This window comes from Pseudophryne corroboree, chromosome 2 (assembly GCF_028390025.1).
Source record: "Pseudophryne corroboree isolate aPseCor3 chromosome 2, aPseCor3.hap2, whole genome shotgun sequence".
NCBI lineage: Eukaryota > Metazoa > Chordata > Amphibia > Anura > Myobatrachidae > Pseudophryne > Pseudophryne corroboree.
In genome coordinates this window covers 413,152,866-413,175,916 of record NC_086445.1, presented here as the reverse complement: position 1 = coordinate 413,175,916, position 23,051 = coordinate 413,152,866, and the positions used below count along the sequence as shown (strand labels likewise).

Genomic DNA, 23,051 nt, shown 5'->3' with positions numbered 1-23,051 from the left:
ATCGCACAACGCGTGACATACTTCTGGGCTAGGCGCTACCAACGTCAGATGTAGCAGGTGGTCATAATAATGCAACTCAACCATATATACGTTGTTATGTGGCACACAAAATACTAGTTTAGTAGATTGGGAGAAGTTCAAAGGCAACCAGTTTTACTGGAGAACATACTTTTCTCTGACTAATGAATAGATCCCAAAGACTTTTCCAAACAGACTTCTGCAACCTACAATGACTTCTCCTCCCTTTTATATTCTTGACTCTGATATGATTTGGTTTATGTTCCTTCCTAATAGTGAAGGATGTAAAATAATAAATGTTCCAGTTCATGAATCCAAGGCAGGGGACTTTTTATATGCAATCATCTATTTGTCAAGGGGAGAAATCCCTAAATGTGGGAAATGGTTGTTTTGGCATGGGTGCTGGGCCCCACTGTCTGAGGGCCAACCTCCTCCTCTTAGGATCAGGCTCCAGATTGCACAAGACTAAGGTGTATTTTCTACAGTGCATTGCTGTTATTAATCTGGTACATTATCATAAATGGACTAGCAGTATTTACTATATATATTAGAGATAAGCGGTTCAGATTTTAAGAAATCTGAACCCACTCAAACTTCAGGGATCCGAGAGGATCCAAGCCACAGCTCGGATCTCCCTCTCTGCCCCGTATCCCTATCAGAGGCAAAACCTTGAGATCTTGCTGTCCGATCTCATGGTGTTGCCTCCTGTACCAATTTCAAAAGTCCCATTGAAATTTTAATGGGCTGAATGCTTGATTGGCTTAGATAGACATCTGTCATGGCTATCAGCCAATAACCGCTTCCGCGTAGACTTCAATGGGGCAAACGCACAGATGATGGCGGGACACACTGCACTGAGGACACCACCGTCCACACTGCTGACACCAGCACTTCTGCACTGCTGGCACCCCCGCAGTACTGACACTGATGGCAACCCTGCAGTGAGGAAATTGCCAGCACACCAGCAGTACCGACACTGCCAGCAACTCCGAACAGAGGACACTACCCACACCCCACACAGTGAGCTCACTGCCGTCTCCCCCTGCACTAACCAGGTAACGATACCACTGGCAACCCCGCAGTGAGGACACTGCCGGCACTCCCTGTCACAGCAAGTGCACTATTGGTGTATCCACCCTGTATTTTATCTGACCTGCACTGTATCCAACCTGCACCCAACCCACGCTGTATCGAACCCACAATCTATCCCGTACTGTATTTAACTGGCACCGTATCCATTCCACACTGTGGCCAACCTGCACTGTAGCCAATACGCACTGTATCCAACCTGCACTGTATACCGTAGTTTAGCCAGCCATCCTTTTGCCTATGTTGGTGAACAATATTGTGACATGTGAGGTGGTCAAAATAGAGTGGAAATTAATGTTATTGCTGTTGATAATACTTTAGGAACAAATACAGGCCAAATCTTTAATTTGTGAAGAAAAACAATAAACAAATCAAAAACCAGTCACGGCAGTTCGGCAAATCCAAATCCGGACAATGAATCGGAGCTTAACGGTCCAGCGCACATCTCTTATAATAAGATTTTACTTACCGGTAAATCCATTTCTCGTAGTCCGTAGAGGATGCTGGGGACTCCGTAAGGACCATGGGGAATAGACGGGCTCAGCAGGAGATAGGGCACTTTAAGAAAGCTTTGGATTCTGGGTGTGCACTGGCTCCTCCCTCTATGTCCCTCCTCCAGACCTCAGTTAGAGAAACTGTGCACAGAGGAGATGAACAGTACGAGGAAAGGATTTTTGTAAATCTAAGGGCAAGATTCATACCAGCCACACCAATCACACCGTATAACTTGTGATAAACTACCCAGTTAACAGTATGAACAATAACATAGCCTCGGTTCAAACCCGATCAACTATAACATAACCCTTATGTAAGCAATAACTATATACAAGTCCGCACTTGGGACGGGCGCCCAGCATCCTCTACGGACTACGAGAAATAGATTTACCGGTAAGTAAAATCTTATTTTTCTCTAACCTCCTAGAGGAAGCTGGGGACTCCGTAAGGACCATGGGGATTATACCAAAGCTCCCAAATGGGCGGGAGAGTGCAGATGACTCTGCAGCACCGATTGAGCAAACAGGAGGTCCTCCTCAGCCAGGGTATCAAACAGATAGAACTTTGCAAAGGTGTTTGACCCCGACCAAGTAGTAGCTCGGCACAGTTGTAGTGCCGAGACCCCTCGGGCAGCCGCCCAAGAAGAGCCCACCTTTCTAGTGGAATGGGCCTTAACCGATTTAGGCAATGGCAATCCTGCCAAAGAATGCGCCTGCTGAATCGTGTTACAGATCCAGCGAGCAATAGTCTGCTTTGAAGCAGGAGCGCCAACCTTGTTGGCCGCATACAGAACAAACAGAGCTTCGGTCTTCCTGATCCTAGCTGTTCTGGTCACATAAATCTTCAAAGCCCTGACCACATCCAGGGACTCGGAATCCTCCAAGTCCCGTGTAGCCACAGGCACGACAATAGGTTGGTTCATATGAAAAGATGAGACTACCTTGGGCAGAAATTGAGGACGAGTCCTCAACTCTGCCCTATCTACGTGAAAAATCAGGTATGGGCTTTTATATGATAAAGCCGCCAAATCCGAAACCCGCCTTGCAGAAGCTAAGGCCAACAACATGACCACTTTCCAAGTGAGGTATTTCAACTCCACTGTTTTGAGTGGTTCAAACCAAGGTGACTTGAGGAAACTTAATAGCACGTTAAGGTCCCCAGGCGCCACCGGAGGTACAAAGGGAGGCTGAATATGCAGCACGCCCTTCACAAAACTCTGTACTTCAGGAAGAGAAGCCAATTCTGTTTGAAAGAAAATGGATAAGGCCGAAATTTGAACCTTTATGGACCCTAATTTTAGGCCCAAATTCACTCCCGTTTGAAGGAAGTGAAGCAGACGGCCAAACTGGAACTCCTCCGTAGGAGCAGCTCTGGCCTCACACCAAGAAACATATTTTCGCCATATACGGTGATAATGTTTCGACGTCACGTCTTTCCTAGCCTTGATCAGGGTAGGAATGACCTCCTCCGGAATCCCTTTTTCCGCTAGGATCCGGCGTTCAACCGCCATGCCGTCAAACGCAGCCGCGGTAAGTCTTGGAACAAACAGGGCCCCTGCTGCAGCAGGTCCTGCCTTAGAGGAAGAGGCCACGGATCTTCTGTGAGCAACTCTTGCAGCTCCGGATATCAAGTCCTCCGCGGCCAATCTGGAACAATGAGGATTGTTCTGACCCTGCTTATTCTTATTATTCTCAACACCTTGGGTATGAGAGGAAGAGGAGGAAACACATAGACCGATCTGAACACCCAAGGTGTCACCAGAGCGTCTACCGCTACCGCCTGAGGGTCCCTTGACCTGGCGCAATATCGCTTTAGCTTTTTGTTGAGACGGGACGCCATCATGTCTATTTGAGGCAGCCCCCACCGACCCGTGATCTGTGCGAAGACTTCTTGATGAAGTCCCCACTCTCCCGGATGCAGGTCGTGCCTGCTGAGGAAATCCGCCTCCCAGTTGTCCACCCCCGGGATGAACACTGCTGATAGTGCGCTTACATGGCCTTCCGCCCAGCGTAGAATCCTGGTCGCCTCTGCCATGGCCACTCTGCTCCTTGTGCCGCCTTGGCGGTTTACATGAGCCACTGCCGTGACATTGTCTAACTGAATCAGAACCGTTTTTTCCCGAAGCAATTCCTCCGCTTGACGCAGGGCGTTGTATATAGCCCTCAACTCCAGGACGTTGATGTGGAGACAAGTCTCTAGATTTGACCAGAGACCTTGGAAATTTCTTCCCAGTGTGACTGTTCCCCAGCCTCGGAGGCTTGCGTCCGTGGTCACCAGGACCCAGTCCTGAATGCCGAATCTGCGACCCTCTAGTAGGTGAGCACTGTGCAGCCACCACAGGAGAGATACCCTGGTCCTGGGAGACAGGGTGATCCTTTGATGCATTTGTAAATGGGACCCTGACCACTTGTCCAAGAGGTCCCATTGAAAAGTCCTCGCATGGAACCTGCCGAAGGGGATGGCCTCGTATGAAGCTACCATCTTCCCCAGAACCTGTGTCCAATGATGCACTGAAACCTTTTTTGGCTTTAATAGGTTCCTGACCAGGGCTATGAGCTCCTGAACCTTTTCGATCGGAAGAAAAACCTTTTTCTGGTCTGTGTCCAGAATCAGGCCCAAAAAGGTCAGACGCGTTGTAGGGACTAGCTGGGACTTTGGTATATTGAGAATCCAGCCGTGTAACTGCAACGTCTTCATGGACAGAGACACGCTATCCCGCAACTTCTTCCGAGATCTCGCCTTTATGAGGAGATCGTCCAAGTATGGGATAATTGTGACACCCTGCCTGCGCAGGTGCACCATCATTTCTGCCATTACCTTGGTGAAAATTCTCGGGGCCGTGGAAAGCCCAAACGGCAACATCTGAAATTGGTAGTGACAGTCCTGCACTGCAAATCTCAGGAACGCCTGGTGAGGGGGGAATATCGGAACATGAAGGTAAGCATCTTTTATGTCCAGGGACACCATCCAATTCCCCCCCCTCCAGGCTGGCGATGACCGCCCTGAGTGATTCCATTTTGAACTTGAACCTCTTTAAGTACAGGTTCAGGGATTTTAGATTTAAAATGGGTCTGACCGAACCGTCTGGTTTCGGGACCACAAACAGGGTTGAGTAAAATCCCTCTCCTTGCTGGAGATGAGGAACTGTGACAATCACCTGTTGAATATACAATTTTTGGATTGCTGCCAACACTAGCTCCCTCTCATCCGGGGAAGCCGGCAGAGCCGATTTGAAAAACCGGCGAGGAGGCAAGTCTTCGAATTCCAGCCTGTATCCCTGAGAAACAATCTCTAATGCCCAGGGATCCACCTGCGAGTGAACCCAGACGTGGCTGAAAAACTGAAGATGAGCCCCCACTAGATATGCCTCCCCCCGGGAAGCCCCAGCCTCACACGGTGGACTTTGCAGATGCAGGGGAGGACTTCTGCTCCTGGGAACTAGCTGTGTGTAGCCTTTTTCCCTTGCCTTTTCCTCTGGCAACAAAGGACGATCCCCGTACCTTCTTGCTCTTATTGGAACGAAAGGACTGCATTTGATAATGAGGTGCCTTTTTTGTATGCTGCGGGGGGACATAAGGTAAGAAATTTGACTTACCAGCCGTAGCAGTAGAGACAAGGTCCGAGAGGCCGTCTCCAAACAACTCCTCCCCCTTGTAAGGCAAGGACTCCATATGCCGCTTTGAATCGGCGTCTCCCGTCCACTGTCGGGACCACAAGAGCCGCCTAGCAGAAATAGACATAGCGTTTATTCTGGAGCTTAGTAAACAAATGTCTCTTTGAGCATCTCTCATATACAAGGCAGCATCCCTGATATGCTCTATGGTCATTAAAATGGCATCCCTATCTAAGGTGTCAAGCTCCGTAGATAAGGAATCTGCCCATGCCACGACAGCACTACAAACCCAGGCCGACGCCATAGCCGGTCTAACAATAGTACCGGAATGAGTGTAAATGTGCTTCATGGTAATTTCCTGCCTGCGATCAGCAGGATCCTTGAGGGAAGCCGTATCCTCCGAAGGCAGTGCCACCTTTTTGGATAAGCGTGTCAGCGCCTTGTCTACTTTAGGCGAAGATTCCCATCGTATCCTATCCGTTTGTGGAAAAGGATACGCCATAAGAATCCTTTTGGGAACTTGTGGTCTCCTATCTGGAGATTCCCAAGCCTTTTCGCACAATTCGCTCAGCTCAAATGAGGACGGAAAGGTGACCTCAGGCTTTTTCCCTTTATACATGTGTACCCTCGTGTCAGGGACAGGGGGTTCCTCAGTAATATGCAAAACCTCTTTAATGGCAATAATCATGTACCGAATACCTTTTGCCACCTTCGGCTGTAATTTTGCATCTTCATAGTCGACACTAGAGTCAGTATCCGTGTCGGTATCTGTGTCATCGACCTGGGATATGGTGAGCTTCTGAGGCCCCTAAGGTCCTGGCGCCACAGGGACAGGCATGGTCTGGCTACCTGACTGATCCCTAGCTTCAGCCTTGTCTAACCTTTTATGCAATAGATTGACATTTGCATTTAAGACATTCAGCATATCCAACCATTCCTGTGTCGGCGCTGCCGACGGCGATATGACATTCAAGCACTCCCCCTCCACATTAAGCGAGCCTTCCTCGTCAAACATGTCGACACACGCGTACCGACACACTTCTCACACACACACACACACACACACACACACACACACACACACACACACACACACGGAAACTCTTTTCTGAAGACAGTATCCCCTTTAAGGCCCTTTGAAGAGACAGAGAGGGAGTATGCCAGCACACACCCCAGCGCAATGACCCTGGAGACCAACACAAAATGTTTTTCCCCAGCCGCGCTGTATAATATGTTATCCGCCAATTATGTGCCCCCCCCTCTCTTTTAAACACCCCTTCACCGTGTGTAAGCAGGGGAGAGTCCGGGGAGCTTCCTCTCAGCGGTGCTGTGGAGAGAAAATGGCGCTGGTGAGTGCTGAGGGAGAAGCCCCGCCCCCTCGGTGGCGGGCTTCAGTCCCGCTCAAAGTTATTAAAAAATGGCGGGGGCTCTTTTATATACATGTGCAGTGCCCACCTGTACAACAAAAATGCTTTCTAGGCAGAGAACTCCGTGGAGCTCCCTGCAGTGCACCCATCTCGCTCTGGGCACAGTGTAAAACTGAGGTCTGGAGGAGGGACATAGAGGGAGGAGCCAGTGCACACCCAGAATCCAAAGCTTTCTTAAAGTGCCCTATCTCCTGCGGAGCCCGTCTATTCCCCATGGTCCTTACGGAGTCCCCAGCATCCTCTAGGACGTTAGAGAAATATATTTACCAATGGTCCCAGACCATGCACTCTCTAATTGTTAGTCAAGCCTCTATAATGGCTGGACACATCCATAAGCAAGGACTCCTACCACTGCATTCCACGGGTGGGTCCTTCACGCCAGGGTCCAACACTGTCCAAAGATATTTGTCACATACTGTATTTAAGAGACAGCATCAGCAGCGACACCTGTACTGCTAGAAGTGATGTACCCTTATGATATAGCCACTGATGGATGGCGATAGCAGAAGCTATTAAAAAAACATGCTTCATATTAAAAACGAATTTAGAGTTTTAAGAAAATATGTTGCTCAACTGACCTTGCTTATTGCTGCAGACTCACCGGAAACTATTAATTACATATACAAGTAAACAGAGAAATGTTTATTGTATATACTGGGCATCAGGATTACAGAACGCACCATATAAATATGTAATGACTAAATTCACACACACAATTCCTGCACAGGGGATAGGCCAGGCAATGACTAAAAAGTACAATTGTTGACCAATGAAAAGAATAACCCATACTGTATAGTAAGTCCAAACAGAAATGCTTTAACCCACAAGTCAGTGTCACTTCCCTGTCTAGCTGCTTGCTGGCCGATAGCTCTATCACTAATTGGGCGCACTGGTACAGTAAGAACACTCGCTAAGCGCAGGACGTGAGGATCCGGCTACACACAGCGACATACAGTAGTATACCACAGTACACACATACACAGGGACAGGAGCCCGCACAGCATACACATACACGGGGACTGGAGCCCGCATAGCACACACATACACGGGGACTGGAGCCCGCACAGCACACACATACACGGGGACTGGAGCCCGCATAGCACACACATACACGGGGACTGGAGCCCGCACAGCTCACACATACACGGGGACTGGAGCCCGCACAGCTCACACATACACGGGGACTGGAGCCCGCACAGCACAGTCACACACATACACGGGGACTGGAGCCCGCACAGCACACACATACACGGGGACAGGAGCCCGCACAGCACACACATACACACACGGAGACATGAGCCCGCACAGCACACACATACACGGGGACTGGAGCCCGCACAGCACACACATACACGGGGACTGGAGCCCGCACAGCACACACATACACGGGGACTGGAGCCCGCACAGCACACACATACACGGGGACTGGAGCCCGCACAGCTCACACATACACGGGGACTGGAGCCCGCACAGCACACACATACACATACACGGGGACAGGAGCCCGCACAGCACACACATACACACACGGAGACATGAGCCCGCACAGCACACACTCAGGGACTGGATGGAGTCAGCGGAGCTCTTCCTCAGCAGCAGGTTGAATAGGTGTGAGGAGGAGCAATGGCAGATAGCGCCGCCCTGTCTAGCCTGCGGGCGGCCCTCCTTTCTCCAGCTCTCCTTAGCCCTGTAGTGCTATAGTAACACTGCAGTCAGTGCTGTCCTCCTCCTCCAGCTGCCGGACTCCTCTCTCCCAGTGGCAGCCTGAAGTCTGGAACTCCTCTCCCGGTGATACCTGCTGCTTCTCCCGGCCATGAGGGAGCTCGTGAAAAGGTGAGTGTGAGATGCAGCAGCGCGGCCGGCACCAGTCAGCGGGCTCCCTCTCTCCCAGTGCCCGGAGCCGCTGTGCTACAGGGGAGCCTGCCTGAGAAACTTTATGCCGCCTGTGTGCGGGGGTCAGCGTGAGCGCTGCTGTCTGTGGGGGGGTCCCTTCCGCCCCGGTCACTGGGAGAGGTGCATCAGCTGTAGTGTGACAGGGGGCTTCGGAGCCAAGTTCTCGGAATGACTGAGGGGTGCCCCTTCATATGACTGACACATGGCATGCATGGGCACGGATAGTGGCAGGTCAATGAAGCTGGCACCTATAACATGGGTGAGCAGGAGGAGTGGGAAGGAGACCGAGCAGCATTGCTCTCTGCTTTCCACAACATCAACAGATGGAACCCGAGCCGAGCTTTATGTAAATCACAGGTCACATACAGGGGATACAAAGAGGGGCACCGCAGCTTCTCAGTGGGCACATGCAGGTATCTGGGTCCCTGACAGCACAGGCATGTCTCCCTGCTGAGGTGGTTGCAGCAGCTGTGTGCCTGTGTGTATGCATACAGTATGTGTGTGCCTGCTGGATGCTCACTTCCAGCTACATAGGTTGCATCTGGGACACTTAGAGGCAGAACTCAGATCTACTCACTGACATGCTTGTTCTAGGTTTATTACAGTGATTAAGCATCGCTTTTGTGATGGGCAGGAAGTGATTGGTTCTGGGAGAGCCCGGAATAGGTGATTTAGCACCTTTGTTGGAGAACTTGTATAAGGAGCCTGTGTGGTGTGTGCTCTCCCACCATCTCCATTCAGACTTAAATCAAAAGGTCAACTTTCTGCCTGATTTCTTTTGGGAATGCACAATGGCATTTTAGTACCTGCCTGCTGTACATGGTTTTTATTTACTGTAATATATTGATGTCAGGCAGAAATGTTTCAGGTGGGACATGTGCAGCCAGTGAAACAACAAGCTCAGCAAAAATAGAAAAGAGTTTGTACATTTTCGTGGTAGAACAAACAAGGTTAGGTTGTTATTCTTGTGAGGGAATGTGTGTTTCACCTGGATAAAAATCCTGTATAGAGGGCGGAAATGTGCAGTGACTGTTTTATTTTGCTTTCTTGGATTTTAAGGGGGAAAATGATTTCATATGTACCCACTGAATCATATATGTTCTACGATCACTCTTTATGTATTACTGTAGCAATAAATCAGTTTGTGAAATACTTTACTTCCGTTAGCCTCTGGGGGGGATAACTTGACAAGAAAGAGTAACTCTGGTAATAAATATCCTTTGAAAGAATCTAGCCTTTGGACACCTACCTGTATTCTGTAGCCAGGATTGATGTTGGTCTGGAATAACCCGACAGTGTCTAAGTTAAGGGCATCTTATTTGTTAAACATGATATAAAGGATTTGTTGGAAATATGATGATTTAAAACAAAAAAGAAAACAACTCATTTTAAGTGACTGGTTAATTGTCCTATATTATAAACAGTGACACTTTGTCTTCCTAAAATGTAAATTAAAATAGAAGCATGCATAAATATATATGTAACACTTTTCTGTCACCAGTACAAACAATACCACCTAAGTAGTTTTTACATTTCACTGTTTTACAGATATGACTTCTTGAGCCAGATAAGGCTTTTGGAAACTGGGTGTACAGTATACAGTATGTTCTTTGTGGATGTCTGAGAATTGTTCTAAGTTACAATTGTTGATCCCAGTCAACAAAAAGAGCCTGCAGTGAAATTGCACTGGCAGGAGCTTTCTGAGAATAAGCTTTGAAAAGAAAATAGATCAGTGAACCGGTATCAGCTGGAGGGTCTATGTAAAAGCCACACTAACATGTAAAGTAATCATTACCTGCCCCTTTCCTGAGAAAGTAAATAGTGTTAAAAACTTGTGTCTTAAAGGTATGTTTACTTCTAGAGCCATGTTGACCTTTGTACTCTACCATTGCTCTTTTTACACAATGCTCCCCAATCGCAGTATTTATTTAAGCCCTTTTATTGGTTTCTTGAATTCAGAGCCATCATGCATTACAGAAACTGAAGTTCTGCAAAGATCATCCTGATCCCTGGATTTAGGACAGATGATTGCATGCGTGTACTCCAGATCTGTATATGCAAGCACTTGCAAATCCCCCCAAAGTAATGATTGTTGTCTTTCATCAGTCTTATGATAAATGCCTTTTTTTTTTTTACTGTACTTGCTTGCTTTTTGTCACTATGGTTATGTTGCTGTCATAAAATATTGTAATTTCTTTAGGCTTTTTTAATTTTTTTTTTAATGCAGCTATAACAATATATATTCTGCAAAAAGTGGATATACAGTACAGGTGCAGATGAGAGACGGCCCAGGCTGTTTGGTTATCCAGGCATTGGAAAACACAATATTGAGTTTTCAGAACTAGGTCAGATTTGTGGGACAGTAAAGTCTTCGGATTTTCTTTCTGGTACAGACACATTTATTTTTCATTTTGTTGCGTTTACTGTTCCAGGAGCCTACAGGGAGATGATTGTTCCACATAATGAGGTGGAAAAGCTAAAGTACTTTTCTTTTGTGGGGATAAATACACCAGGATGCTACAGGTTCTCTTACTGGTATTGTTCTTTGTGACTGATTGAAACTGATCCATGGGACATAATGTACATAGTTCCTATTATTAAAATATGTACTAAAATTGTTATACAGTGTAGTAATTAATGTAATTCACTGTGATTCATTCTGGTTTTCTGTGTTGTTTAGATTATACTTATCATTGCAGAACGTTTAGTGTTACCAATATTTTGGTCACTTGGATATTGTCAAATTGTTGCATGTGTTCCTCTTAGGTTTTGTAAAAAGGCTAGCTATTAATTTATAATTCCACACTGATTCCGGACTTTAAATATGCACCTGATGCAGAAAATTGGATCTTACAGTTACATTTAAGATAACTTTTGTTATCCAATATTAACTACATAATTGTTTACTGGATAATGTCTTCATAGACACTAGCGGCTTTGAAATTACAGTCCAGTGTCAAAAGTATACATATATTCAGACTATAACTTTTTTTTTGTCACCTTTATCCTTTTATTTATAATTATTAGATACACTATTCTGAGGTCCCCTCAATAAATGCTCATATACAAAGTGTATATAATAATTGTTAAAATTAATCACAGGCTTAAAATTATATACAGCCAAATTGCTATTAAATTCAATGGCAATGTGTCAATTTTTCATTATAATTTGTGTAACAGGAGAGTGCCCAAAATTGTGCGCCTGTTAAACTTGTTGATTTATAGAATTTCTGTACTTTACTTTTTGAATTGGGAGTAGAACTATGTTTTTTGTTTGTTTTCAAGAATCTTGTATGTTGACAACCATTGGCCTAGAAAATGGCAATTCAGTTAATGTTCTGTTCCTAGAGATTATTCATGGAGATTTAAAGGCCCCTGCTGATCTGTCCTGAATGGTGTTTAATCCTGATTAACTACATTGTTCTAGTGAGAAATGGTTCATAATTCTTTTAATGGCTCAGCAATGTGGTATAGCAAGTTATAACTTCAGAAGTTGATTATGTATTTCACATCTAAAATTGTGCTAATAAATTATCTTTTAGCATGTATTACGGAAAAGCATCCCCCTCCCCATATTTCCCAGGTGCTTGAGTGGTGGTAGATATATTCTTGAAGAGAAGCTTGGTTGGATCCAATGGTCTTGGTACTAATGACAAAGTTTGGGGATGCTTGAAGTTCCTGTAGAAATGTTATCAGTTATTTGGCTGCAACCTCAGGGTAATATTTTCTGAAATATTACCTGTGCCATATGCTAGCCTACACCAAAGAGGCTGCTGGAGATTAAAATGTGTCTGTGAAATTGATGTAGGGAGGAGGCTTTTTGCTGTGTTTTTATTTCTTTAATTAGTCTCAGAAAATAAGTACTGTCTGGATCTCCATATGAATGGTGCAGCTATAATATAGGGGAATGTGGTTTAGAGGATATTTTAAATTGGGAACTGGCAGGGAGATTAGTGTGAAGATAGAAACACTGGGTAAGATAAGTTAGCTAGTAACCAGGACTTGGTAGAGAAATGTTAGTAGAAACCTAATAAGGCATTTTGTAATTACTGGCTAAAGAAAGTTCAAACTTTTTGTAACACATGCTAGGAGTCTTCAAAATCACATGGGGGAACCAGATTGAATAATATTGGAGGAGGTTATATGTGAAACATGGATGCGTGGGACTCGTGATTTGTCTTTGCATATAAAAGGCTTCGTCATGTTTAGGTAGACAGTTTGTTTATTGGGTGTAATATAATTTAAATCCCCATTCATCTATCACTTGGGTTACAGTTGATACAAATCTGGTTCCTCTGAAAGAATTACTAGTTTCAGTATCGCAATTTATTCCTGGATATTTAAAATTACCCACATTGAACTAGAGGGGGGGCTATATTGAATTAAACCCAAACATTCGTATTATGGGGGTAATTCAGACCTGATCGCTGCTGTGCGTTTTTGCACAGCGGGCGTTCAGATCCAGACTGCGTATGCACCGCAATGCGCAGGTGCCATGGACCGCAGCAACGGGATCGCCAGGTTTGTGTGAAGGATCCATTTGCATGGGCGTCTGCAAGGAGAATGACAGGAAGAGGGCGTTTATGGATAGCAACTGACCGTTTTCAAGGAGTGTCTGGAAAAACGCAGGCGTGTCCAAGGTTTGGAAGGGGGAGTGTCTTACGTCAAATCCGGTCCCGGACAAGCAGAAGTGATCGTAGCTGCTGAGTAAGTCCTGGGCTGTGCAGAGACTGCACAAAATCAGTTTGTGCAGCTCTGCTACACATGCGATCGCATACTTGCACACCTCAAATACACTTACCCCTGCAGGAGGCGACTATCTGATCGCAGGACTGCGATAATAGCTTCCCAGCGATCAGGTCTGAATTGCCCCCTATATTCCAACTGCATCACATTGAGCGAATTGAAATGGTGGTTGTTCCAAATCCTATGTTTAGTCGTTAAATTTGCCAGGATGTGAATAACTTTGTTTATTTCACTAAAATACCTGTTTAACAATACATTATATACTTTACTCCAGTGGTTCCAAAATGTGGTCCTCAAGGCACCTAACCGTTCTGGTTGATCACAGATGGTTAAATCAAATTGACTGAGGTACCAGGTGCATTGATGCTATTACTCTAGTTTTGGGAGGAATGCTTTCACTCTACTCAACTTCTCCCATTGGGTAGTGCAAACTTCCGTTTCTTCACAAGGCCTGCTATCTGGGTTGTGGAGGGGTCAACATGCACATTGATAGATCATTGTTGTAAAATGTTCAGATTGGGTTTGGGGTTAAATTAGTCCTACAAGTATATGTAGTGAACCTTGTCTGACTTTGAAAGTGAGTCAGCCAGGATTGCTGCATTGCATGCATTGGTGCAGGTATTCTCTCATATGCAGAGTTGTATGCATTTTTGCAAGCGGACCACCACATCCACACATTTGGTTGCATTATCAGTGTGTGCTTGCATGAGGCCTATTCCTACTACAAGAAATACGTCTAAACACACATTTAATTGTGCTTACACACAACACTGTACAGCCCACAATTCCACTGAAACGCTGTAACTGCATAGCCAGGGTGAGAATGCCACGTTAAAACCAAATTATGGCTCTTCCGTTGCAAATGGCAATTTTTCCTAATCTGTGTGCGACTCTGCATTACCCGTAGTAATGTACTCATAATTCTAGACCATTCACAATCCAAAAACAAGCAAGGTATGTTCCACAAATGGTCTTATATTAGGTTTGGCATCCACTCCATGATGCTTAATTGTATCATGGTAAGAATCCATGTTTGTTTGTTTTCTCTTTATTGACAGACACTATGATGGTAGGTGGCTGCGATGTGCAATGGAAGTGAATCCACATGGCAGGTCATCTTAACCAGAGGAAGGTTTATTACCCAGGTAGAAACAGGGACTAGTCAACACAAGGTTAACAGCAGGTAGGATAGCATGATTAGCGAGTTGCAGTCAGGAGTGTTAGGGTTGCTGGGTGTTCTGGGTGTGGCCGGTTGCATGCACACACACTGTGCTAGTGTGTCTTTTATATACAGTCACAGTAAGGACTAATACAATGGTGGCAGTCTGATCTCAGCGGTGGTGATATATTGTAATAAGGGGTGTCTACACTCCTCCACACACTGATGTACTTATTAATGGGCACGTTCGTAATTGAGGAGAGATGGAGATAGACTTGAAGGGAATAGTGCAGGTTAGAGGTCGGAAGTTGCAGCACATTGTTTTAGTGTCTAGCAGCCGTAGTAAACAGAACCCCCACCCCCCTACCTCTCCCCAAACCGTGCTCAAAGCTGTCTCTGGTAAGATAAATGCAACATGAGCATTCTACTTTAGAACCTGTCACAAGGTCTACACTTTTATAAGAAAACATTGTGAACATATGAGGTCAGACATTTTGTTAACATGTTAGCAACATTTTTTTCACTGGTCACAAAACACTCTAAAGGTGCCTATACACTAGTGCAGTGGATTCCAAACTTTTTTGAATCACGGCGCCCTAGAATATCAGAATTTTTTTCACGGCACCTCTAGGCCAAAAATTTCTTATTGAGAAATTTAGAAAGAAATATTACATTAAGTAGATCGCGGTTATATGTCATCCTTAGGTCAGTTGTGTGGTGAGGGACAAGATTTGCTTCTGTTTGGCCACATATTTTATGGCTGGCAGCCACCAGCACTGGTTTTGCCTATTATATTGACCATGAATAATTTGAATTGGTCTTGGACCACCAACCCAGGGCACCCCTCAAGTGTCCCAAGGCACCCCAGGGAGCTACGGCACACAGTTTGGGAACCTCTGCACTAGTGTGATTTTGGCCGATTTCATCCGACTCTGACGTTTCGGGCCGAAATATCGGATGAAAAAGTGGCAAATCGCTTGTGTTTTACCTCCGATCCGTGGTCCCGTGAGCATTGGATCGGAGCCCGTAGAACGGAAGTGCTGCACCTTCGATATATCGTACTGGCAGCCTTAGCTGGTGTTGCATACAATACATCGTATGCAAAAGGACCATGCAATGTATCGTATGCGATCCTGCTGCCGGGTAGTTCAAGGCTGATCGTATGTGACTTCTCCCCTCCGAGAAGTCGCATAAGTGTATGGCCAGCTTAACATAATAACTACCAGCTTTCCAAAGAAATTATATCTTACTGGAAGATGTCTTATGCTGCCATACGCAATATTGGTGGTCTTATCTAAACTAACTTAATACCTAGCTAACACATAGGGGTAGATTTGCTAAACGCTTCTACAACAGACAAGTGAGGTGTTTCCCATAGCAAGCAATCAAATTCTATCATTTTGTCATATGCAATAGAGAAATATTCTCTTTCAGCCTTAATGCTCCTTAGGCTGTTTCTGTAAGAGGCATATACTCTTCCTCGGTAGTGGATATGTCAGTGGTTGGCTTTTTTCGGCTTGTCCAGCTGATGGCTGGATCTGCCATAGCAAATAGTTATCTGGTTTAGGATCACCTTCATATATTTCCCAATCAGCATTTCAGAATGCTTGTAGCTGTAAAGTTTTAGTTGAATACTAGTTTTAGTTTATATGTTCTTCTTAGGTGTCTAAAGATATGCTTGATGGCTGTCCAGTGCGCTTTTGGCTGTCCAGTGCGCTTCTTAGGTGTCTAAAGATATGCTTGATGGCTGTCCAGTGCGCTTTTCCTGGATTGTTTGAAATGAGCTTACATGGCTGTCAGCGTTGGTGCTGTCTGGTCATGTGCCAGTGCTTGCATACATTAATATTCCAATGGCACTTTCATGCTTTTGTCAATTGTTTTGCTGACTGGCTTGGCATCTGTCATTCCAAATATTTTAGCATTGCCGCAATGTTCCTTGTTGGTCTATGGTAACAGTCCCAGCACTTTTTTTGTATGACGAGACCCAGCAATTGGTGCTCTGGCTTTGAGCTTGAACTTGTCACTTAGTCACCGCTTGACATTGGTTATTTGGTTCTCTTGTCTTGTGAGTAGTAGATCATCTACATAGAGAAGTATCATGAATAGACTTTCTTTCCACATGTGATATAGGCAATGCAAAGTTAATCTCTGGCAGTATACTGTCTAACTTGATGTTCCAAAAGTGGCCACTGTTTTAGACCATACACTGTTTTCTTCAGAAGACATTTTGCTTTCTGGAAATTACTATTATTCAGTTTTATAGGGTGCCACGTGTGGTCTGCAGCTCTGTACAGAGTGCAAACAAGACCATACCTGCTATAAAAGTACAATACAGTAAACAAAGAACACTACAACTGTCAACACAGCTGCTGAAACCTGTACCCATTAGAGTGGTTGCAACTAGTGGCCACGGTAAACACAACACACAAGCGCTGCTCTAACATTTTTCAGTACCAATTATAACATTTTCTCTTTCTTGCAAAATGTTTTTGACGGGATGTAGTTACGTGACTGGCAGTCAGGAGACCGCCGGTCACAATACCTCCGCCTGCATCACGAACCATGAAAATCCTGACAGTCGGCGTGCTGATTAGAAGGGACTATTCACGTGACACCCATAGAGTGGGAATAGTACCTGTGGCGAGAGCAGCTCACGGCCGAGCCCACAAGGGGCTTGTTGCGCTCCCCCCTCCGCTGCGGGAATTCTGCAGCCAGGGTCCCGGCGTCAGGATGCTGACCGATGTGATCCCGGCCGCCGGTGACACAGCCCCAACCCGTTCTTGACATTTAAAATCTGATCTGTATGTATTATTTCAACTGAGACAAGTGCAGTCTTCCTGAGTTTCAGGGACTGTAAATGTACTCTTGATTTAGAAGAGCTGCACATGTAGTGTAGTGTGTGTGTGTGTGTGTGTGTGTATGTATGTATGTATGTATGTATGTATGTATGTATGTATGTATGTATGTATGTATGTATATATATATATATATATATATATATATATATATATATATATATTATTATTATTTTTTTTTCACTCAATAGTTTTTTATTGAAAAAGATAAACAATTTTATGGGGTACAGAACGAAAGAAAAGGGGGGGTGATGTAACAATACATTGTAGGGGTAGATACAATAGGGATACAAAGGAATGGGGGCGGGAGGGGGGGAAATAGGGGGTCCAGACTAGGGTTGGGGGGTAGTACATCGGAGCAAAATATACATAATACATCAGGTAGAACGAGACATATGTGAAATCAATACATTGTAGTAAAGGGATAGCGACGTAGTCCTATAGGGTAGAGCTTGTAGGTACCAGTTAGGAGGAGGTATAGAGGGGAAGACTAGTTGGGGTCCTCCCTCAATGGGGACGGGGGGGTTTAGATTACCTTGATATAGATGATTGCACTGCTAGGTGATATCGTATAACTCAGGCATTGTCTAGGTTTTCAAGGGGGCTGAGAGGGGGTGAGGTGGATTTATGGAAATATTGCGCACCTTCATTCGAGGATACATAGTTTTGCCACGCGGACCAGCGCGTTTTGAGGGAAGTGTAGTTGGGAGAGGAGGAGGCAAATTCTGTTTCCATAAGGAAGTGGTGGTTTATCTTATGTATAGCTCTGAGCAAGGTAGGAGGTGTAGATTGTTTCCACATTTGGGCCAGGTTTGCACGAGCGGCTATCAGGATGTGGCCTAAGACATATCTAGTAGGTGGAGGCATGGATGGGGGGATAACTTGTAGTAATGCTAGAGTTGGATCTGGTGCGATGTGTGTGGACAGAACTTTATTTATTAGATCGAATACCTCTAACCAATATTTAGTAATCTTTGGGCACGTCCAGAATATATGGAAGATGTGTCCTACCGAGCCGCATAGTCTCCAGCATTTATTACTTTGAGAGGGCCAGAATTTATGGATTCGGTCTGGGGTTTGGTATATTCTGTTTACTAGTTTTATATGCATTTCAGTGTGGTTTAAGCACTGGGACATTGAGTACGAGGTTAAGAAAACTTGACGCCAGTCGCTTGGGGATAGGGTTCTTCCCAGGTCCTGTTCCCATTTCTGTTGGGCTTTAGATTTGGGAAGGGAGGTAGGGGTTGACTTAAGTTTGTACCAATAAGAGATGTCGCCTTTAGTGTCAGGTAGGGAGAGACGGGAGAAGAGGGCGTATGAAGTTGCGTGGAGCGTTAAGTAAATAGGAGGGATTGCCCTCCACCAGTGCGCTACTTGCATATAATGGAAGAGTTCTGTGGCTGGGAGAGAGTATTGTGACTGGAGGGTTGAAAAGGGTTTTAGGGAGAGTCCATCTAGCAAGTCGCCAAGGTATAGTATTCCTGCACGTCTCCATTTAGATAGGTTAAGATGTGGTATCATCAGTGCTAATGTAGTGATGGATATCGAGGGAATATGGGAAATGGGGGAAGTTAGGGAGGCCGATAGCGTGTCCCAGGTTTGTAGAGCAGCCTGCGTGGAGGGGAGGAGGGACAAATGGCTCGGTCGGAGCGACTTTGGGATGCGAAAAAGATCAGCTAAAGGTATTGGATTTGATCGAGCTTGTTCCAGCTCCATCCAACCGGTATGTGGGTGGGATGTGAAATAGTATTTAATGGGGGCCAGGAGAGAGGCTTCTTGGTATAGAGGAATATTAGGTATATTAAGGCCTCCAGCTGCTCTTGGCAAGACCATTCTTGACAGAGCCATCGAGGGTGGTTTTGAGGACCAAATATATTTGGACATGACAGAGGCACAAGCCTGGATGTACTTCTTTGGGAAGGGGTACGGGATTGTGCGAAAGAGGTACATTAGTTTGGGTAGTAGAGACATTTTAAATGCCACCATCCGTCCCAGCCAGGAGACCTCATAGGATGACCAAGATTTCGTAAGTGTTCCTAATGAGTCTATCAAGGGGGTTAGGTTGTCAGAGAAGACGTCTGCAGTGGAGGTAGAGATGTTGATACCCAGATATTTTATTGTGTGAGTTCGCCAGTTATATGGGAAGGAGGCTTGGAGAACTGGGGTGGATTGAGATAAGTTGAAGGGGAGAGCATCTGTTTTGGTAGTATTAAGTTTATAATATGATGCGAGGCTGTAGGCATCTAGGACAGAATGTAGGACGGGGAGAGTTGTAGTGGGGTTCGAGATAAAGAGGAGGACATCATCTGCGAATAGGCTCAATTTGTGGAGAGATGTACCGAACTGAATCGCCGGGATGTGAGGATTCTCTCGTATTTTCGTTGCCAGGGGTTCAATTGATAGGACAAAGATTAGAGGGGATAGGGGACAGCCTTGTCTGGTGCCATTTGTGATAGGGAAAGGGTCGGATAGGAAGCCTCCGTTGAACACCCGGGCCGTAGGAGAGCTGTATAGCGCTAAGATAGAGGTTAGAATACGGTCTCTAAATCCGAATCTAAGAAGGGTTTGGCGCATGTACGTCCAATTTAATCTGTCAAAGGCCTTCTCTGCATCTAACGATAGCAAGAGAAGGCCCTGGTCTCCATGTAGGGAGTCTATTAGATTGAAGACCCGTCGCGTATTGTCAGACGCTTGTCTCCCAGGTACGAAGCCAGTCTGGTCCGGGTGTATCAGTGAAGGGAGGAATTTGTTAATGCGAGATGCAATCATTTTGGCGTATAATTTGATATCGCAGTTAAGCAATGCTATTGGTCGGTAGTTATGCACAAAGGCAGGGTCTTTTCCGGGTTTAGGAAGAGTAACTATACGCGCTTCTAAAAGTTCAGGGGGGAGGGAGCCGTGATCCGAGAAAGTATTGTATAGTGTAGTCAGGAGGGGGGAAAGGGTGTCACGGAAAGTAGCATAGAAGTCAGAGACAAAGCCGTCTGGGCCGGGGGCTTTATTCCTAGAGGTGGATTTAATGGCTGCGGAGATTTCATCCGTCGACCATGGGGCATTGAGAGAGGACAGCTGGTCCTGTGTAAGAGTAGGGAGAGAGAGATCATCTAAGAAGGCAGAAATAGACGGAGGGGAGGGTTGTGGAGTGGAAGAGTCAGTTGCTAAGTTATATAATTTAGTGTAATAGGTTGCAAATTGGTTCGTTATATCTTTGGGGTTCAGGATCTTTTGTTTAGTGGGAGAATAAATGCATTTAATCCTATTTCTGGCTTGTTGGACACGTAGTTTACGTGCTAACATTTTGCCAGCCTTATTGCCTAGTATGTAAAATTTGTGGCGCATTCTATTCAAAGCCTCTTGAGTGCGTGCGAAGAGCAACTTTTGAAGTTGACCTCGCACCTTGGAGATCTCATTTTTAAGTGTTTTGGAGGGATGGGCCTTGTTTTTAGTTTCAAGGTCTAGGAGGTCATCCTCCAGTATCTTCTGTTTTTGATAAGCCTGTCTTTTAAGAGTGGCGCCGGCTTGAATGGCTGCTCCGCGGGTAACGGCTTTAAAGGCACACCAGTGGTTGATAGGAGAGGTATCTTGAGGGGAATTAGTGGCTAAATAGGAGTCAATGGAGTCGGAGATTATTTTTTTTGACAGAGGGTTATTTAGAAGGTAAGGGTAAAGGCGCCATTGGCGGGGAGGGTTGTGGGTACCCTGAAGGTTCCATTTCCAGAGAACTGGGGCGTGGTCAGACCAAGTGATGGGTAAGATATCTACGTTTTTAGTTCTCTGGAGAGACCATTTATCACACAGAATCAGGTCTATTCTGGAGTAGGAGTTGTGGACCAGGGAGTGGAATGTGTATTCCCGGCCTGAGGGGTTCTGAGTCCTCCAGACATCATAGAGGTCGAATTCCGCAAGTAGGTTGCGAAAGGCTAGGGAAGGACCGGAGAGGGTATTCGGAACAGGCTGGGAGATTTGGCGGGACTTGTCCATTTTAGGGTCTAGAACGAGATTAAAGTCACCCAAAACCACCAGGGAACCCTTTAGCGAATTCCGTATAGTGAGGAATAGTTTTCGCATAAAGGGGATCTGATTAGAGTTAGGTGCGTATAGGGATACCAGGGTAACTGGTTTGTCTTCTAGGAGGCCAGTGAGGATGAGGTAGCGGCCATTTTTGTCTGAGATTTGGGATTGCAGGGAAAAGGAGACATTTTTATTGAAAAGGATAGCTACTCCATTCCTTTTGGCAGGACCATTAGCATAGTACCCCACTGGGAAGTGGCTATTTTTAAAAAGGGGGGGTTAACAGAAGAAAAGTGGGTTTCTTGTAGTGCTACGGCATCAGCTTTTTGCTGGTGAAAGAAGGAAAGGGCCAGCCTACGCTTGTTGGGCGAGTTCAGTCCTTTGACATTGAGGGATATAAGATTCAGCATTGGAAATATATATTAGGCACGAGAAAGAAGGGTCTATACTGATCTACTGGATCAAATCTGTATCGAGTACTAACAGGTAGTTGTGACCAAGGATATAGGTCAAGTCTGGAGTTCATGGGGGGGGGGGGGAACATGCGGGAATGGCATGGGTTGGGTTCAAAACGGGAAAGAAGGAGGTAAACAACAAAAAGAAAAGGTCCGGTATATTGGACCTGCATGGCTACTGCAGGGAAAGGGGAAAAAATTTCGGGGGATTGCAGTAGTACAGAAAAAGGTAGGGGCGGGCTGGGTAATCCTGCACCGCCACTTCAATACAGCTTCTAAAGAGGCAAACTTAAGGCACGTACATTTAATGTAAACTTCTCTAATTAGAGGATATGTGCACCGAGGGGCATTAGTAGGTAATTAGAAGGTATTAGTAACCTAGCAAAGTGTCGCCCCTTAGTGTATAACAACTATTGAACAACATGTGAAAGAGTAACCTTGTAACTCGTAGACCTAGAAAACAAACTTATATTAAGGCATATAAATGCATTTGTAGAAAGAAGAATAGAAAGGATACTTGTAACTCCCCTTTACATGGGGGAGGAGGTCTAGGATCTCCGAGAACCGGAGGTTTCGGTGGGTAGATTTTGAAAGGACCCAATTTGGTAGTCCAGTGACTCAGGTGGTCGTCCAATCTTGACTGACGTTGGTGGCTCGTGATGACGTAGGTGGCTTCGAGATGGAAATGTCCCAGTCCAGCAATAACTTCACACCTGCGTCTAGGGAGGAAATTATGTAGGTAGAGTCTTCATATGAGACTATCAGTTTAACTGGAAATCCCCAGCGGTAGTGGATGTCGTGGGACCTCAAAGCAAGGGTGATAGGGGCAAAAGCACGTCTCTTTGCTATGGTAGCGGCTGAGAAATCTTGGAATATCTGGAGTCCTCCCAGAGTGTCGGAGTTTTTGGATTCTCTAGCGGCCCTCATAATTCGCTCCTTAACTGGGAAGAAATGAACTCGGAGGAGGGTGTCTTTAGGGAGGTCGGATGAGACGGAACGGGGTCTGGGGAGTCGGTGGATGCGGTCAATCAGGAGTTCCGAGGCGTCCGCCTTTGGGAGAAGTTTCCTAAATAAGGCAGTGGCGTAGGATTCCAGTTCAGAGTTGGTAACTGAGTCCGGGATGCCTCTAATTTTGATGTTGTTCCGCCTTGATCTGTCCTCCATATCTGCCAATTTGGATTTGAATTGATCCAGATCTAGTTGTTGGCGATCGTGGGTTGAGAGTAGGTCATTGTGAGAGGTGACCAACTCCTCCATCTTGCGTTCTAAGTGGTCTGTCCTGTCTCCTAG

At 45.6% G+C, this 23,051-nt stretch overlaps 1 protein-coding gene across 13 annotated transcripts in view; it reads left to right on the top strand.

Annotated features, from left to right (window-relative positions):
• DMD (dystrophin) overlaps nucleotides 1-23,051 on the top strand; it is a 3,641,189-nt gene that overhangs the window by 3,272,562 nt on the left and 345,576 nt on the right. The window contains exon 1 of one of the 13 annotated variants that reach the window (XM_063953483.1): nucleotides 8,277-8,475. The exons of the other annotated variants lie outside the window; for them this stretch is intronic. Coding sequence (XP_063809553.1) covers nucleotides 8,456-8,475 — 20 coding nt within the window. The 5' untranslated portion in view covers nucleotides 8,277-8,455. Of the gene's footprint in view, nucleotides 1-8,276; nucleotides 8,476-23,051 lie in introns of those variants that run through there. 13 annotated transcript variants of the gene reach the window in all.